Source organism: Clupea harengus, chromosome 3 (genome assembly GCF_900700415.2).
Source record: "Clupea harengus chromosome 3, Ch_v2.0.2, whole genome shotgun sequence".
Classification (NCBI taxonomy): domain Eukaryota; kingdom Metazoa; phylum Chordata; class Actinopteri; order Clupeiformes; family Clupeidae; genus Clupea; species Clupea harengus.
Genome location: NC_045154.1, coordinates 23,083,554 through 23,104,333, shown reverse-complemented (window position 1 = coordinate 23,104,333; position 20,780 = coordinate 23,083,554). Strand labels below are relative to the sequence as shown.

Here is a 20,780-nt window from a genome sequence, read left to right as displayed (position 1 = left end):
CAGCCAGATTCATTGATGAAAAGGTTTCTGCTTACCTCAAACTCACTGAAGATACGTGATACACTTTGGTAGCTGAATACTCCAGTTTGAAGAAGTAGGTCACCTTGGTCCGAGCTTTGTCCACTCAGGACCAGGAGTTTGTTTGCAGCTGGGTCAGCAACAAGAGACTGGATCTGGGACAGTGGAAGAAGCCAGAGACTGGGTTAAAATAGATTGCCGGGTATCGAATGAAAAATTATGACATTTCTTAGAATTCTTTCAGCGTTTAGTTCCACATTTTCTGTTAACAAAGCATACATCATTTATACATCTATATTACTAAGGAAATTATGTACCTCTGAAGCAACTGTGGCTCCCGATGGGTTGACTAAGACCACAGTCTCAAGGACATTGCTTTTGTGTTGTAGAATCCTTTGTCCTGTAGAAGACATATGTATCATTCAGCTTTCCATGTGCATTGCAAAAGAATAAAGGGTGTCTGATGGTGTCTAACTAAAGAAACACATACTTTGTTCGAGTGTGCCCAGATTTGCGAATGTACCTTTCTACAGTCAGAGGTTTAGCATTGTGTACAATACTTTATGTGGCGTAGTGACTACCATAGAGAATGGGTGGGATTTTTCATCATCACTGTAACACTGTTAGTTGAGTTACAAGGATTTCTAAACAGGAAAGACTCTCGGATACATGACATGGCATGTATATTCAAAGTAACCACATTGTGCAGTGCACCGAGACTTGTTATACTTGTCAATAATAAACTTAAGTAGGCATCTAATACATTTCCCAAAGCATCTACCGGTAATCCTATTTTTTAAACAAAGCTCTGAATACATGACCCAAATAATCTAACATAATCACCAACACAAAATAAAGCTGATGCCAAATTAGGACAATTAAGCATCAACAGAATACCTGGTCCATCAATGAGGGTGGAACTGCTATGTTTGTCACAATCAGCTATCTCTGAATTGGTTAATCAGTGAATGAAAAGTTTAATTGACCAGCCATCTGTGGCTCTGTGAGTCATTACTCTGTCTAAAGGCCCTGTCACACCATGACGTTCTTGTCAACGTTCTATGAAGTTAGAGGAAACGTTGGTAATCGTCCATGGTCGCTGGTATAGCACCAGAAGAGCGTTGTGTGAAAGCTGGTGAACGCTGTAATCGTCAGTAATCGTCGGTGATCGGCGGAGAACGCTGGTCCGAAAATACATTTTTGAACATGCACAAAAGTTCTCATGGAGACCAGCGTTCTTCAACGTTTAATTTAAACGCTGGAGAACTTTCGTGGAACGTTTTATTAACTTTGCACGCGTTTGGCTATCATAGTCAGTCATTGGGTATGGTAGACTGAGTACAGTTGATGCACCCGAAATAACTTATGTGCGCAGCAATCCTGAGACGTGATTTTTAGTTTGGACATGCCTACTAACGTCCTCTTTGATCCCGGGAAATTTGAGCACCTAACCCATCTCTCATACAAAGATATCGGCGAAAGTTTTTTCACCAAGGGAAGATCTTGATTTTATCATGTCCCTTCTACAATTAATGTTATTAAACATACGTGATCAACAAACGCAACTTACATCATTGCAAATGTTATTCTGTGCACTACAAATCTACATATTCCATGCTATCATGTCATGCAAGGTCATTGCATAATCTAGCGAAAAGCGGAGTGGAGGGTATATATGCTTGCTTGAGCCCAGCATGAAGTAGATGTACTGAACTTGAACATAGCTGAGCACTGTTATAGCTGGTGCTGTTCCATGGCAGATGGATATGATATGACTCTTGTGACATGGACAATGTGTGTGGATGTGTTGATGTTTTCTGATAATAAACATTGAGAAACACAAATTCAGTGTCAAAAATCATTTATTTTAATAACATAAAACCCCAGGAATAACGCCCGTTATTTCGTAAATCACAGTAATAATAACAGTAAATCTTCGTCCGAAGACATTGCTAGTGAAAGAGGCTTTGTATTCTTCTTACTTTCAGCAGCATTTATTATCTTCTTACTTGCAGCAGCGCTAGTAGCAGACACGTCAGCACACGTTTGTCGCGCACCAGTGACACGTCACAAGTCGCGGTTACATGCTCCTCATGCGTGAGTCCCACGCTAGTAGTCATGCGTCAGTCCTACGCTATTCTTTCGTTAAGTCACACGCTAGATGTGTCCACCTCGCCCTAGAACGCTCGAAATTGAACGATTAGAAAGTTCAGAGAACGTTGACCAGAACGTTATGGTGTGACGGGGCCTTAAGGGGGAAAGACTGTGAACTAATAAACAGGGACATTGTTCAGGTTCCAGAAATTATTTTGAAACGCACTTGAAACACATCACTGGCTATACACAGGTTTCTGACACTACTACTGTATCTCCAGTGCCTTCTGGATGTTTCCACTGCTGAGCTAACTCACAGGGAGGTAGCAGAGAAATGCAGCAGTAGCTATGAGAGTACTAATGCAGTTGCTGGAGATAGTGAAATATTAGTTGAAGAATCGGAATGTTTGCTCCTCAAGGAGCACACAAGACCGGGAGAGCTGAGAAGGAATGATGCCATATGCACTGCCATTGATTTGCAGTTGCATCATCATTTGTCCCAGAGAAATCTCAATTGCCCATTCTCACAATGCCCCTTAAGCACTTCATTCAGACGATATGCAGCAGGCAGAAAGATCAAGACACTGACCATACAACAGAATAGCTGATTGCAGTGTGGCAGTGGGTGATGAACCCTGACATAGGGCTTAATATGTAGATGACTGTAAGAGGATATGTTACACAAAAGCTGGCAGAGAGCAGTCAAACTCTACTGTGTGCAGAGAAATCCACCACTCATGAGATCCGAAAGGTCCAGCCCAAACAAAACTGTCCAGTGTTTGTGCTCCACAAAGCCCGTTATGAGAGCACACCAAATGTGGGAATTAGCCGAATAATAAGAGAGGCTTGCAGAGCACAGCATGACTGCGGTACTAGCCAGTCTGGCAGGGACTCAACCCAATGCAGTCTCAAACATAAATACTGACCCCACCAGAGCAACACAGAAAACAGAAGCAGTTATGCACACACCCCAGTATTACAGACACCGTGCAAATAAAGCAACTGAAATACAAATAAATGCATTAGGGACCCTTGGGAAACATGGATTATATATTAAAGGCTGATTAGCCATAAAAACATCTAGCATGAGTAGTAACTATTAATCTCAAAGTGAGGGCAAGAACAATTTAAAAGAAGCCTTGACCATCCTCTGTCCCATGTAGTATGAATAAGACCGGTCCATACATTTAAATTTGTCTGATATTGATTTCATGAACCAGAGGGGACAACCTGTGTAGGACTGTGCTAATCTCTATTAGAGCTGCATTAAACACAAATCAACACATTATCACTCCAGCAGCATGTTTTTGGAGTACACTAAAGAGCAAAGATTGTTTCTCATGTTTACATGTCACAGGCACTGCCAAGTGCAGGGATCACATGTCTCATAAAATAAAATGTGTCAAATAAAAACAGAAGTTTGTTTCAGCAAATGTGCTTACACTTAATTTAAGGGGCTGCTCTAGGCTGTTAACAAACTGTTTCACAGACTATAGGCTACATGTGATATGTTTAAAATACATATTTGGCCTACACCGTCGAAGTGTTTGTTTACGGAGAAGAATGTATGCAGCTCCCTTTAAAAGGCTGCCAAAACAGGAACATATGTGCAGTGTCTGCTGTGTCCTAACGCTCCCCTACTGAGCCTCCTGAGGTGAGCCAGAGGAGACAGGATAGCATCAAAGGACACGCCCTTCAGCACGGCTTATTTCTGACATTTCTGAGAGAAATGCTTTCCTATAGGAGACAACTTCTTCAGACATAGCCATTTCTGTTAAAAGACATTGATGTTGACTGACTCTGGCATTGATAGTTGCCAGGTTTATGAGAGGTTTATGACAACTATTTAACCGAAATCATATCAACAAGCAGCCAGTCCAAAATGTTTTTGCCAGTCCTATGTCTTGTCTCATCAGAACAAAAGCGCTATGCACCAGAGGGGGAGCACAGTTCTCCCCACTGACAAGGATGCTCAAAAAACTGCAAAGGCTGGCTAGAAAAAGGAACTGCTGTTTTAACGGAGAAGGTACATAACACAGCCTGTGGTTGAATCTTAGTCATACAAACCATGTAGTCACCCTGTTATGCCACACAGTGTAAGTCATACTGAGGATGCAGATTCAAAGGTGGGTGGGAGATGTTATTGTATAACTTTGGGGATAGACCAGGAAGAACAGAGGCATAGGCTTTCTCGGTGCTGCAGTGGCAACTATACGTCAGATGATACCACTCCCCCTGCAGGTTTTATTCAAACAGTGCTTTCTGGAGACCAGAGTGTTCAGCCAACTCTGCTATTCATTCCTCTGGCTCTCCTTTACTGGCATGGCGACACAAGGAAAAACATCCAGCCGTCTGCAGGGAATTTCCTTTACCATTGCACACAACAGAAAGCACTCCGTGACAAAAGGCTCACTCTTTCACAAAAGGCTCACTCTAGGTTACGGAAAGCATCCAGCTTTATCTGTGAATGTTCATGAACGCTCCAGTGCTGTATCTGCAAAAGCTGTCTTTCTCTTGCTGCTTGCTCTCACACCCTGGCTGCTGAGTCATTTCCTGCCACGAATCACAAGGGGGAGGGGGGCGAGGGGGCTGCATGCTTTGGTGTCTTCGTGGCATGTTTTTAATGACACTTTGGAGCTAATGACTGTTGAAACCAAGCCAAGGAAGTTATTAATAGAATCTTATTACCTAATGTTCATAAATCATAAATGACATATACCTACATATAACTAGCTATAATAAAAATGGTCATCACAAACAGTGCATATGATCACAAGCATAATACACACACACACACACATACTCAAACAAAAATAAACTCACACAACGTTGAAATGGATAATCTGAGGGCACAGAGCAGTGATAGCAGCCTTGGTCCTCGGTTCAGAGAGTTTCAAATGGCCTGGTAATCTCCAGATCATGAGACAGGTAAATACTACGTCTGGACAGGTCTGTAATCTGCCACATTTTGTACTTTCCCCTAAACAGACAGGCAAGACTGCTTCTTCTGGCCTGAAATGCCTGCGGCAGACTGCATCTGTTAGCGAGCCACTCAGCCACCCAAGGTGGGCGTCAGGCCTTATCCTCACAAGCCTCCATGTTGCCACGTAGTCCTACCTGAACTGACCTGCTTGATATAAATACCCATCGCATGAGCTCCTTAAAATGAGAGCACACGGTTAAAATAACCCAAATCAGAGCAGTGACAGCGCACAGACCTGCCACTGCACTGCTCCAGATACGTGCTTCCCAATTTAGCAACGGACAGGGAATGAAAGTTCAAGGAATCGGAGAGTCCAAGTGTCCCCCCCCATGACTAGGTTTGTACTCCAAGTCCGTGTCCGTCCCCGTCCCCGCCCCTCCAAGTGCCCCCCATCTGGATGCAGGCTTTCAGCTGCGTACAGGAACTCTTTTCTCCTTACACAACCCAACCTTGATCTCTGTGATGCACCGTGTTATGACATTGCTTTAAGACAGGTCATTGAGTTTGTGGTGTCTGGGCGCCTGTGATGGGGGGAGCCATTAGTCTGGTCCTCTGGCTGACAAAGCTGCATGGGTTAAGTAGGAGCCACGTCAGAGGGAGGGGTGTGTGTGCGTGCGTGCAACAACGGCCCCTGCTTATTTTCAGTACCCAGGACAGCACCGACTTCCATCAAATGAGTCTGATTGAAAACGTAAATCATAACATGCATTTACAGTACGTATCTACCACTCCTGGCCACTGACTCAGCTACAGTTTGAAGTGGTCACAGCTTAGGCTGACCATGAAATGACTTGACAAAAATAATTGTTGGCCAAATTCAAATGTCTTTCACTTTGAACAAGTCGATTGTCAACAGACAAACAAATTACCTCAGTAGACGGCTCCTGTCGTAATTGCCAATCAAATGCCAATCCCTGACTACAGACGCTCTTAAGTCCTCTCCACCCCTTACCCGGCTCTACCCCCCGCTGGCATTAACCTTTCTCTCCTCTCCCATTTTGAAGGAGTGAATGTCCCAGTTTCTTCTTGGTAATCCTGGTCCTGTGACTTGGCACAGATGAATGGTGTACAACTAAGCCCATTAGAGCCTCAATGCTAATTGCGTCTGTGCCCATTAGATCTCTGACCAGCACCTTGGCATGGGTGTGGTCAGGTGCAGCACCCTGTTTAGGGGTACTTCTTGGGGAACTGCCAATCTGTTTAGATTAGGCAGGTAGGTGATGAATGTGATGTGTCAACATCTGGAGATATCAACAAACCTAAAATCTCACCACTTTTGAAATCTGGACATAGAGAGATCGAGGGAGAGAGAGAGAGAGCGAGAGAGAAAAAGAGTGAATGAGTGAGAGAGAGACAGAGAGAGAGAGAGAGAGGGTGGGAGATAGAGGTCAGACACAGGAGACACAATGGTCATAGCAAGCGTGAGGGGAGTGAAAAGCCAGAGGAAAGAAAGCGCTCGAGAAAACTGTCACAGATAATCCAGACAGGGACACAGGCCCCTTTTAGAGGAGCCTAGTTCAGTGCACCAGCAGTGAAGAGGAGACAGGCAATAAATGATGAGAGGACGGAGACGATGGCTGAGGGGAGAGGAGAGCAGAAGACCCAAACAGACACAGCACTCAGTAGCCAGACTGACGCCCAGGGAAAGGCCAAGGGCAGAGCTGGCGCAGTGTCAGCGCTTCCTGGTAGCGAGAGGTCCACCCTCACACCACGCCATTGATGAGATCACACATCTCTCACACCAAAAGACCTCACAGACACACAGACGCACGGGCAGACCTGCAGGTTCAAAGGGTAACCTTCCAAATGCGTGATGAGCAGACTTCTCATTGTTTTGCCATTTTACCTAATCTAAACCAAATTAATTAATTCAACATGAAGAGAGACTAAACTGGGTGCTTTTATAGGGGTCATTATTAAATTGCTGCTCATACTATAACAAGATAATAATCATAGGTTTTATCATTCTAAGGTCATTCTAGGTAATGTTTACCAAAATTGTTTTCCTGGCAAAACTGAGGGGTTGCTGGCAATCCTATGGGCTAAGGTATAGGATCGCTGGTAGGAGTAAGGTTTTACTGACTTAATTGATTATGAAGATGTGGTTCAAGCTGAATCAATGTACTCTGACACCTCATTCATCACTGGTCTCAAGGGACACATGAGGTCGCCAGACAGAAATACAGTGAGCAGAAAAAAATGAGGACTCACTACCACTGTACGGACTCATATGCCCTTGAGCACAAGCTGATGCGGAGAGGTGCCTGTTAGGATGGCTTTGTTTACGCTTAATAGTCTGTTAGTTTTTTTTTTTTTTTTGTCAACATAATCTTTCCGCTCAGACCAAAGAAGCCTCATGAAAACTCTGTCTCTGCTTTCTAAGAGGAAAGGGAGCAGATGTGGTGAATAAATCTGTGTATGCATTAGGCCACCAGCTTTAACCACGGCCTCTTAACAGTAAGTAAGAGGGCCAGAGGATTTAACAAACAGCTTAAGGTGGATTTGAAACGTGGCAGCAGGCAGGTTGGAGATGCCGGCTGGTTAGTTACTTGGCAGTTTAACATGTTTACCTGGTAACATCATACAAATACAATGATTATATATATATAGCTTTCCCTACATTAAAAACAATGCAACTTAACTAATTAGCAAACACTGATAAATGGCCCTCGTGTGTGTACTGCTGCAAGACTAACAAGAGACTATGAAAGCAAGATATACAGCCTCTCAGATATACAGGCTCGCAGTGATAGCAATTTTCACTTGCACCCACACATTCACCAACACCTACACCAAAGAGAAGTGTTTTCAAATGTAGAGAGGGAGCGAGAGAGAGAGAGAGAGAGAGAGAGAGAGAGAGAGAAAGAAAGAGAGAAAGAGAGAGAGAGAGGGGAGGGGAATAGGAGGAGAGCGAAACAAAGCGCTATGCTGTATTTACCCATGTTTATCAGCCACAGGACAAGCAGGCAGCACGAGGCCAATATTATGTTGTCAGAACAGAGCACTCGGTTACCACTTGCCCCAAGAGTCAGCAGATCTCAGAGGATACGGGCTAAAACCCAGACTAACCTAAAACAACTCTAAACACAGGCATACGTCATTCATATCATTACATAAACCAAAGCCCCTGTTTAAACCAGATAAGCTTGAAAAAAAGGATACATTTGAAAGGTGTAGGGTAATTAAGCAGAAATACTATATCTATATGCTCCCTTGGGAAACTGATACATGATGTCATCACTGATCACTGCTCGACCTGACTATGTCTAAACATACAAAAGTGACATTAAGTCTCTTTTGCTGGTAACATATTCAAGGGCTTTTCCTGGGCAGGCACCTGTCACTCAGGTTATGAAATGTAAGATAATCCATAAGACAGTGGTTCTTTGTCTTGACTCAATCCTGGCGATTACGGGAACAGGGACCTTGTTGAGTTGCTAACATGCATAAAACGAGCCATTCAGGGCCACCATTTCAAACCAGAGCCACAACAGTTTACGACGACTATGGTTGGGGTTTGCAGCACGTTAGACTTTAAACTGGAGTAAGTGAATCACTGGACACCACTTGGCCAGCTGACTGCCCTTGTCTGCCAATTTTCTTCGGGGTGACTCAACAGGCCACAAATAACAACTTTGTGTGGTTCTAACAGTGAGAACAAGAGCCTTTTGTATCGAGGTTCAATTAAGGCAAACTGTTAGATACAAATGAGGGCAATGAAATGCCTCGGAAGAGAACATTTCTGCACAATTGCATGCATCATGACGGAATGTGATCTACACTTGAACTCTGCTTACTACAAGTGAACTAAACCATTTCCAATCAAGGACTTTTAATTTCAGCCAGGATGGATGCCTGCCATCGAATCTGGGTGTAGCTTTACACTACAGGGCTACCACAGAATGACTCAGCCGGCGCACACAGACACAGCTGCCGGATGACCCACCCCTGGCTGGTTTTCCCTACCAAACCTTATGTGCATTGTGATCACTGAATCGACACTTCTCTGCAATCACTTAAGTCACTTAAGGGAAGCACAGAAACAGCACCAATCAATATCCAGCTATATCTCACTCTGTTATGTTTTGCTAAAATTGACTTTTACCATTTAGTTACATTATTATATACCAACTTTAATACATACCATTCTGGATCACAAAACAGAATGGTTGACCAGTGTCAATGGTTTTATATGCACAGAGGCCACACATTTACACACACACACACACACACACACACACACACACACACAAACACGCACACACACACACACACACACAGTGCACAATAATTACTCGGCACTAACAGCAATACATATACAGTTAAGATAAAACTGGCTCACTTTTGCCGATTTCAGTACTGTGGACGATCCGCTACCCAAACGATTACCATCTGTGTAAAGTAGTCTAATATGTATGAATATCAATATACAAAGCAATTTCAATGAAAACATCACATGCGTAAACATTTTTGTTTTTGATCAAAGGTGTTATTTTAACGTGCCTTTGATCAAATATTTCATCACATTGTATAATTCACAGCATTCACTTGGTACCTTACCTCTACCGCATCGTTGACTAACGTTACTATTTCAGTGTATCATCACCAGGTCTATCATGCAGAAATCCCAGGTAAGAGACCAAAGCTGGGCTTTGTACGATTGCTTCTGGTGAATTTATTAAGACTCCTTTTGGCCTGTGCCGAAAGTGTGGCGCAGTAGAATTTGACATATGGATGAGCTCAAACCCTCGTAGAGAACATAAAACGACCTCAGACACTACAACGTCACCCAAAAAGTTGTTTTAAGGGGTTTCTAAACTGAAAGGAAGCTACAACCATGAAGAATCTGTCTAATTGCCAATTCTGAAATGATTCGCCAGAGGTATTGTCTATCGTTTTTACCTTTTCTCAATCCAGGCAATTTGGATAAAAGCAAAGGGTGTATGAAATGATAGAAATCTTTTTTATTTTCCCACGCATAAGTTGAGGCAGAATGACTAACTGACTAACTGGTTGTTCCATTGGTTACATGTATCGCCAATGAAACATAATTTTCTATCACGACTATAAGCACAGACCTTTTGAAATTACATATTGTTTTCTTTAAAAGCACATGTATTAAAATCGCACTTGCAGAGGAGATAGCCTATTCAGTAAAAAAAAACTCAGTGATGGAGTTCGTCTGGCGGGCTGAGCGGTCATTTAAGGATACGGCACAAGCGCTGAATCGGCGACGTCATGCGACTGTTTCAGAAAAAACCTTAACAATTAAAATGCTCGACTGATAAAGTGTCACGATATATAATGAATGGCTCTAGATTGCCACTAACGTAGTTTCTCAGTGAATCACTAAAATAAATCTTCACTGTCTGATACATACCGGTGCCGATGCAGGGCCACTTAAGAGAGAGCGTTGTATGTCTAGCAACTGTGGAGGAGCGCAGTCGTGTGTGGGTCTGGCTGGCGGGCGGAGAGAGGGAGGGGCGCGATGAGGTGGATTGGCAGGGTTTGTTATAGACGCAGCTCAGTCGCAAAACGGGATGGCTGCAGCAACATCGTCTGCGGCCACCAGCCGCCTATATGCTCCAGATGCTGTTTCGAACTATGAAGGAGGGGCGGCTCACAGACGCACTCACTGCACCAGTTGTAACCATTTCAGTGCCGCGACTATCCTCTCTAGTCTACTCCTTTGAACTGTAATTGATCAGTAATCGATTGTTCACCAGCATTATTGCAACGCGTCACACTTGCAAGAAGGTTTAAAAGCTGAGTCCAAATGTACTGAGAGAAGCTAAGAAACAACTGAGTAACAAGTCCTACTGCAACAGATTGGAGTGGATAAATTATTGAAAAGCTTTGAGAAATAGCAATACCACGATGTGCGTGTGAAGGTCTTTGACTTTGAAGGCTGAGCCCAAACACTTGTAAGTCACTGACTGGTGGTCCAGATAAATAGGCTACTAACTTGCTTGGTGAATACGCTCTATGATGCAGTTCATTTCATTCATAAATTATATGTTATTTTATTTATGTGTCTGATATCAAATTGTATTGTCCAAATTGTTGAAAATCTGAGTTAATAAGAAATGCCTAGGTCATTTTCATGTGTCAGACTAGACTTCAGTTGCTCTCAGTTACGTAGGAAATGTTTTGGATGATGGCAGTGCTAAGGATCCACTCAATGCACTGATTTTTCCTAGTTTTCTCAAATAGGGTTGCATTATTCAGATGTGTATATTCTCCATTCTCTCTGCTTCTTAACAAAACCATCTTGCTTTGCTTTTGTATTATGCCCATGAAGTGTTTACATACGTTTGCACAATGTAGTGCTGTCTGAAAGTGATTGCAGGATTGTTTTCGTTTTTTGACCCGTCACGATGATTATGCCTGAATTGCTGAGAAATTAGAGCAATATTAATGGTTGGTATGCACATGGCCAAGAGAGTAAGTGACCTATTTAGACAATCTCCTGTATATTCACTCCCAGGCTCATCAATATGATTCATCCAATGGCTACAAGGCCTGCAGACGCCAGCACCAGCCGCATGACACACTAAGCACAAAGCTCATCAGGATTAATTATTTGGAAGAATTCGGTCATTAGCAACAAATTCGCCCCTTCAAAAGACAGTGATCCGTCTGCGGCTCTTATGCAATGATGACCTTCTGCACAAACAGTTGAAGGAGCCTGTTATTGTAATAAGCTCAAATGGGAGGTCTTAATCTCGGGCAGCGGTTTGGTGCAGAAGGGATGGCGATGAACCAAGTCTGGCTGACGTGCTTCTTCCTCTACTCTAAGCCCATCGGAAATCCTCCGCCCATCACTCCAGCAGTCCCGTCATCGCCGCTCGCAAATGTCGTCGGGGTGTTGCATGTGGAAAGGCAGGTTCATCTGATCAGTTACTTCATTAACACTTCATCAAGGTGATTGAGGTTGTTCTCTTTGGGAACACTACCATCTGCCCTTCCTCGCTCTTCCACCTGCCCCCTCCTTCCTCTTCCTCAGATGCACTGCAGCACATCAAAGTGCCATGTGAAAGCAAAGATAAGAACAAACTGATACCTCTCTCTCTATCCTCCATTTCCCCCATTCTATGTGATAATGCTCCACATCACAGAGCCCAGCTGTTAGTCTGATGTCAGCTCATTCACATGTGAGGAGAGAACTCAGTTGCCTGGCTGCTATATTATGGGATGTCTGGTGGCCTTTCACAGCAGTCCACCCAGCAGGTAAGGCCCAGCTCAGTAGCAAAGCCTCTGTTCTGTGAATGCTGAACCAAGTCTGGCTGACCATGGTGCTTCCTTTCCTCTCCTCTCTTCTCCTCTCCTCTCCTCTCCTCTCCTCTCCTCTCCTCTCCTCTCTTCTCCTCTCCTTTCCTCTCCTCTCTTCTCCTCTCCTCTCTTCTCCTCTCCTTTCCTCTCCTCTCTTCTCCTCCTCGCCTTCACTTTCTCATAATAAACTAAAGAGTATTGTGAGGATGACGAGTAAGGGAATGTGAGATACCCATGAACTACTGTGGCTGTGATTCAGCTTATTTCACCTCTCTTCTTCTCACATCACGGATATGCCGAACAAGACTTAAACCAGTGTCCAGAACGTGCTGACTGACTGCATAATTTCACCTAGAACACACAAAATACGAGATTTACTCTGATTCATGTTTCAGAGGAAAAAGACTTAAGGGGCATATTCCATGGGGCAAGAAAATAAACATGAAAAAATATATATATATACCTGGCTATCGGCTAGGCTTGTCATGTTTCCTGCCAAAGTCTTAAGAGATGCAGAATAACTAATGGTTTGTATAGTTAGTCCCTGCCTGTCTGTCTCGTCTGGTGGGGCATATTGACTCAAAGTGCAGTCATATCAATATCTTTCACCTCAATTATTGAACAGGTTCAATTATGCATGACTTACTGTACTTCTAGTGCAGAAAGCTCTGCATCAGGTATTTCAAAAAGACCCTTTGCTTCTTAATTTTTATAAACAAAACACTGTAATACATAATTCAAAAAGGACAAACAATATGATGTGACATTGACATGGCCATGCGGCCCTAAGCAGAAACAACCGGTCCTGGGGAAAACATTAAGCATGGTGTCTGTAAAAGATCTCTGGCAAAATGTCCTATACATTTATGCACCATTTAAGGAACCCAAATACATTAGCAATGTCACAGGAGGCGGAATTCAGGACACAATTAGGTTTATTGTGAAGTAGATCTTGAGTTTCATATAAAATGTAAGTTAATAACAGCACTGTCAGTCTATCTAATCCCCTCAGCAGTCGAGATTCATAGAAGCTGCTCTCTGAATATTAAACCTCGATTTGTCAAGTCATGCAAGAGTGTCTTCCCTTTATTCCTCTGTATCCTAACCTAATGTGTTTGCTAACTCCCTCATTCAGACGAGTTTGGGCCTTCCTCCTAATGCCAGTTTAGCATAAACCACAAGCATGTCTCAGTTGATGCTATATGTCTATATGTTGATGGTATATATATGCTATATGTTGATGCTATATGCTATATGTAAAATCAGACATGCTTCCAATTATGGTAATATTGAAGGTGAGTTATTTGCTTGAATGCAAAGCAATTGTTACTAGTTGAAAGAGTTTGGACTATACCTTCAGTCTCAGGTGCACTGCATAGATACTTTAATTTCTGCAGTGTTTTATGTGCTTATTATGATGTCATAATCACAAGGCCGTCGCCTCTGTGGAATCAACATTCTCCCACAGGTTCGTCCTCCACGTAGAGGGCATTCTATTTCTGTCCTGTTCCCCCAACTTAATCCAGGACGATATTTATTAACTGCAAAAGGGGCTGACTGTTGCCAGAGGTCAAAGAAATGCGCTAACTGTCCCAAGCAGTTTACTCAAACAAACCAAATGCTTAGAGCCCTTTCTCTTGGATGTAATAAAGATGGAAATGTTTCCACTTAACACTGGTGTTCAACATAGTGCACAGCTGGAATCCACGTAAGCTCAAATTCAATGAAAAAATGAGTCTCATCAAAGCACCTATACAAGTGTTGTTTACCATTTGTTTTTTTGCTTTGGATAAGCAAAAGCCTTTTCCAAAAATACAGCCTGTCAAAAATAAGATTGTCTCTCAAAGCAAGGAATATTTTCAAAGCTAAAGTTAAGAGGGAAGATCAGACGGGTAGGAATTCCAGAGAACAGCTTAAGGTAAACAGCTGAAGCCTCATACCCAAAGCCCTCACGTCTGACTCTGAGTTTGGGGGTTTAGAACAGTCAGCCATGATGACACTGCACTTCAGTGCTCTGGATTTACGCTCAGAACGCTGTGTAATGGTACCATGAAGCTCGACTTTACATCACACAAGAGGCTCAGGCACTTCAAAACTCCTGCAATCGAAGACTGAAATGTGAAATGTTGGATTAGACCGAGCAAAGTCAGGCTGAATTTTTTTATCCTGAGACTGGGGTCACAAGCAAATAAGGAGATATGATGGGAGATGCTAAAATAAACCTGATTGCACCAGTAGAGCCTTATTATATTCTTCCTGGCAGTGCGCTAGGTAGTCAATCTTAAGATGCTTTTCAGCTGATTACAGCATTCAATATCTATTTACCATTATGTGTGCATAATGCCAGTGAAGGTCATAACTAGAAATGTGTTTCCTTGAGAGGTACTAACACTTGAAATGCAGCGCGTTGCTGTGATATTCTTGAAAGCATAAACTGAAGAAGCTAAGTGAGTATGAACTGAGAGAGTGTGTATGTGTGAAAGAGAGAGAGAGAGAGAGAGAGAGAGAGAGAGAATCAGTGAAATTCACTGAGTCATGATAGTGTTTGCCAGCTTCTTACCTCCTGTTAGGCACAGCATCAGCATATATTATCCTTTCCACAACAATAACAGAGAAGTGGACACACACAAAGAAACACAAAACTACAGATACACACACACACACACAGAGAGAGAGAGAGAGAGAGAGAGAGAGAGAGAGAGAGAGAGAGAGAGGGAGAGAAAGACACAAACAGATAGAGAGAAGGAGAGCAATAATGATCACCTTGACTTACTGTTAGCTCTAGGATGACTCAGCAGTAGGGGGTAAATATGACTTAACACAAATCTTTTTAGATATCACAAGCCAAAGGAAATGGGGACAAGGCTCCAGGGCTGGAACAACTCAGAGGAGTAGATGACTCCATTCACTTCACCTGCATTTGGAGAAGCAGAGTCCCACACTAGAACCGAACCTGCGACCTCAGTGACCTATCTGTATGGACCTGGAAGTGAGGCTTCAACGCTGCACAGCTCTGTGCAGTTCTGTACCTCCTGGTCTCAAGACTGACGTAGCATAGAAGAATTTTTGTTACTGGTTCTAAATCTTATGAAACAAAGTAATGAAGGGATGCACTGTTGCTATAGGCAGCACAATTAAAATATGTATCAAACATTAATGTATCTTTTGTGTGTTCCATGTTGAAAGAATTAGGTCATCTTGCATTCCATAAAACTGGTACATAATATCAGGTGTGATATATGCTGCATGCTCTGGAAAAATGACGAGTGGAGAGTGTGTGTGAATTGACGATATTGGCAAATCCATTTTGTTCGATCTCCTGGAATTAATAATATAGTCTACTAGGGAGGGTAGTGGGTGTCAGGATACTTCACCAGAAAATCCAAAATGAGAGAATTATGTGAATTGAAATGACTTGAATTGAATTCTGCATCCAACTCTTGTGAACTCAGTGTCTTGATACCTTATTGTCTCCCTTTGCCTGTCTCTCTGTCCCTCTCTATCCCTGTCTCTGTCTGTCTGAATCTGAAATATACCCAGATATCTTTCACTAATTTGCTTTATGCGAGCTTGCTGAATGACCTTGCCAAATGGACACTCATTAACCCCCCCCGGCCTTGAGGTCAACGGCCAGATCTTTCGTCCACCTACGACTGCAAGTCACCATGGCAACGCGGGCCGAGAGGAGGCGAGGAGCTGCGACTCAGCAGAACGGGCGCATTGATCATGGCACCATCCTAATCCTCCGCACCCCTCCCCCACCCCCTCCCTCTGTCAGCATCATCCCAGAGAGAACGTGATTTAGATCAGCCTGAGCTGCATAAGCAACTTCCTGCAAAACTGGGTCACATATGTTTGAGGTGCAGGGAGAACATATTAAGCCACTTAATGCTGCCCGTAAGTTTGCCGTCACATACGCATTCCCTCTCTCCCTCTCTCTCTCTCCCTCTCTCTCCCTCTCTCTCTCTCTCTCTCTCCCTCTCTCTCTCTCTCTCTCTCACTTACATACACATTCTCTCTCTCCCTCTCTCCCCTCTCACTCTCTTACTCACACACACACTCATATGCCATCGGAGGGGATTAGCAATAATTCAACACAACCTAGTAACCTCACTGGGTATTGAGTAGAACCTGTAGGGCAGCTGAATGAAAGTGCATTACACTTGTGGAACACAACACACACACACACACATACACACACACACACACACACACATACACACACACACACACACACACACACACACACACACACACACACACACACACACACACACACACACACACACACGCACAGACACACACACAACTGACTATTCCTCACTCAACGTTCTCAATACAGGACAGAATCAATTCAGTGTATGAGAGTTAGAGCTCACGGATTCAGTCAATAATGCAAAGACTGATATTCAGTGTGATCCCCTGCCATAGATATTATTCAACAATTCATTCACCACACTAAATTCTATTGCCTAAATAGTGTGTATAATTAATAATATTTGCCTGTACACGTAGAGCAAGCTGCATGACAATGCAGAGAATGTCAGCAACAAAAACATACTCTACTGCAATACTCAATTGCACCACTTGAGGGCAGTGGTGAGAATAATGACGGTATGACCCTCTAAAAATAATACTGCTCTCTGTGTTTATGGAGCCATCAATTATTCATTGATTATTCATATCCTTTGAATAGCAATTCCTCAAAAAAAGCTCCTCATTTTGAGTCCCACCATCATCCAGACTGACACAATACATTAATTCCACTAACCTTGATCATTATGAATTAATTGATCTCAGTATGATTTTCATTCATCTGTGCTGTTTTAAAATTGCAAATCAACACACCATTTGGCATCATGCTACGCTAAACACAGGCCCAATATTCACCGACCGGTCTATAAGAATGTTTGTGCATTAAAATTTGTTCCCACACTGAAGCTATCAGACAAAAAAAAACAATAAGGATGAAGGCATAATTGGAATTATCAGCAAGTTTGATCAAACACAGGACCCCCTGAGATTCTAAAACTGTACCCAAGGCACAGTATCCCCTTTCAACATGAGTGTTATTGATCTACGCCCCTTGTTGCGTTGTGAATGTGAGAGGGTGATCGATGCAGCCTTGCTCGGGCCCTCGGGCAGTACGCTGAGGCCGTCAGAGAGGAAGCACAATCTGACGCGTCACTGAAGTCCTTGTGTGTCCTCAGTGTGTGGTCAACAGAATCTGATCCCACCCTTGTGTGTCCTTCTCTGCCCTCTGCTCTTGCAGGATATGCATTGTGCTGCTGCTGATCTTTTCAGTGTGGTGTGATGTGTTTTGTTTTGAATGTACTGCCTTTGGTAAGCTATGGACCTTTGTGATGTGGTATGTTGTAGAATAGCGAGAATACTTAAACCAAAATGGCTTCTTATATTATATTATATTAAATGTTTTTAGGCACTATACTACACACCTCATAATTAATCACATGTAGTATGTATGTATGTATGTATGTATGTATGTATGTATGTATGTATGTATGTATGTAAGTAATGTATGTATAATGAAACGTTTATATGAAAGATTAGGTTTCTATTTAAGTAATGTCAGTATGCACTAGCTATTCAGTATGTATTAGTCATGTATCAGTTTGTATTAGTCATGTTTCAGTATGTATTAGTCTAAGCTGATGCTGAACTTTCTAGCAATTTCACATCTGGTGCCGCCAACACAGACACATACACATACACACATACACACACACACACAGAGACCTACACACGTACCACCCCTGATAAGCATCGGTTACTTCTACGAAGCTGAGCCTATTTGACTCTGATTATATACAGTGCGTCATTTATTTCAGATGATCAAATATAATTCATTGTTTAAGACTGACTGCAAACAAAAACAAAAAAACAAGACACAGACACATACACACACACACACAGAGAGACCTACACACGTACCACCCCTGATAAGCATCGGTTACTTCTACGAAGCTGAGCCTGCAGGCATTGTGTGGAAATGTGCCCTGAATCTCAGGCCTGCTGGTCTGCGGTGTGCTTATCTCCCCTGTACCTGAGCCCCAGCTCTCAGCCCTCAGCCCCTCACTGGCCTCACTGGCTCAGACACACAGGCCACTTAACCCCCGGCCCTGAATGCAGACCGCAGTGGTGGCACAGGGCACTGAGGCCCGGCCCTGAATGCAGACCGCAGTGGTGGCACAGGGGCTGAGGATAGAGCTGTTGTGCAGCCCTGACTCCGCAGCGCCCATCTCCTGACGCAGCTCTCTCTCTGATAATCACTATGGTGATAGACGATGAGGAGACACAGTTTTGCACATGACAGCAATCTCGGCGAAGATAGCACAGATGTGCAAAAATGAATACCAGGGGCCAGCAGGCTTTGGTATGATATTATCAAGTTCTGCATGTCTGCAGTCTCTACTTCAATTTCAGCATCATGACTGTGTATAATGTACAGATGATACTAACACTTTGGAAGGTGAACTACTGAACTAGGAGCCATTTGCTAAAATTTAAATTAAATTCTTTAAAGGCTTTACCTTCCCAAATTTAGATCACGGATATGTTCACAGAGATGGACATCTCCAGTAGTTAACTGCATGGTGGGTTAATAGTGATCACTTTCACATGCACACATACTCACACACACAAACACACATACTCACACACAGACACACACACATGCACACACAGACACACATACATGCACACACAGACACACAAACGTGCACACATACTCACACAGACAAACACACATACTAACACACAGACACACACACATACACACACAGACACACATACATGCACACACAGACACACAAACGTGCACACATACTTACACACACAAACACACATACTCACACACAGACACACACACATGCACACACAGACACACATACATGCACACACAGACACACAACATGCACACACACAAACTCACACACAGACACACACACATGCACACACAGACACACACACATGCACACACAGACACACAAACATGCACACACAGACACACACACATGCACACACAGACACACATACTCACACACAGACACACACACACAAACACACACACATGCACACACACACACAGACAGATACACACACATGCACACATACTCACACACAGACACACACACAGACACACACACATGCACACACACAAGCACACACAGACACATACTGTACAGAGCATGGCCAACCATACTCATTGTAAATAAATGCACAATATTACAGGTTGTTTTCTGATGAAACTTGTGCCTTCATTACAATCATGGGGCGTTCTAAAATGTTCTTTATGCTAGTTCTATGTACCTATTTACAGTAAAACCTTCTTTGGGAATTTCTGTGTTGTGTTGTGCTGTGCTGTGCTCCGCTGTGCTGTGTTGTGCTGTGCTGTGTTGTGTTGTGTTTTGTTGTGTTGTGTTGTGCTGTGCTGTGCTGTGCTGTGCTGTGCTGTGTTGTGCTGTGTTGTGCTGTGCTATGCTGTGTAAATGTTTTGAGATTCATGTTAGCTCATTGCAACCCTTTCCTCTGAATGTTGAAATGTGACACTCAGACTGCATTGCATAAATTCACAGGACAGAATCAATTTCCACACAATGCATCTGAGCTCTGTCCCCACAGCCTGTCTACCTGTCACTGATCTCAAGGCATCTCATGCTGATCTCACCAAAATACCCAGCAGGTCAAATATTCACATAGGGATGAAACATCTCCCGTTTGGGTTCAAATACTGAAAATGCTTAGTCCTGTTATTTGGATCACTTCATGGGCCATTGGATAGCAGGGAAACTCTGAACACACTGATCCCCCTCTCTGACTCTGCACCCTGTGTGATGCACTGTACCTCCTGACACCAAAGACCACTCTGGGTCAGACGGCTTGTGACTGACCTCTGACCTCTGTGGAGAAGTTGGCAGAGTGCCGCGTCACAAAGAGCTGCAGCTGCTGATCCAGGTCACATGCCCCAAGGCTGATGTCCCAAGAGCGGATGCCTGTCAACGGAGCACAAAGAACAAAAAGTGTCAGTCGTAGCTTTCAACCCTTGCTGGTGAAAATAGAGCATTTCACAGTGTCTTTTAAAGCCCTCACGCACAAAACTTTATATATACAGTATATAAGTGCACGTCACAAACACAACCATATGTAAAGATGAAATACAAAAAGATGAATCAATGCCATGCATCCACCAAAGTGGGTCCCTCAGTGGTGGGGAGTCTAATATTGGAAGTCCCTAAATGTTTTATAAGTTATAAGAGAATCAGACTCCACTAAATGGGTTATCATCGTCTCTCTTCTCTCACTCTCAGTGATCCTGATTTGCTCAGGCCATTAAAAGTTGGTTATTAGATTTCTTGGTGAATTTTCAAAAGCTGATTTGAGTGAGAACATCGTG

The 20,780-nt window shown here is 43.2% G+C and overlaps 1 protein-coding gene across 3 annotated transcripts in view; it reads right to left on the bottom strand.

Moving 5' to 3' along the window:
- Positions 1-20,780, bottom strand: part of map1ab (microtubule-associated protein 1Ab) — a 42,900-nt gene that overhangs the window by 17,157 nt on the left and 4,963 nt on the right. Inside the window, exons 2-4 of one of the 3 annotated variants that reach the window (XM_031565047.1) lie at positions 20,278-20,379; positions 336-418; positions 36-173 (exon numbers count right to left, since the gene is read on the bottom strand). In XM_031565047.1, coding sequence (XP_031420907.1) covers positions 36-173; positions 336-418; positions 20,278-20,379 — 323 coding nt within the window. Of the gene's footprint in view, positions 1-35; positions 174-335; positions 419-10,475; positions 10,609-14,927; positions 14,968-20,277; positions 20,380-20,780 lie in introns of those variants that run through there. The other 2 variants (XM_031565048.1, XM_031565049.2) reach the window with 2 other exon arrangements.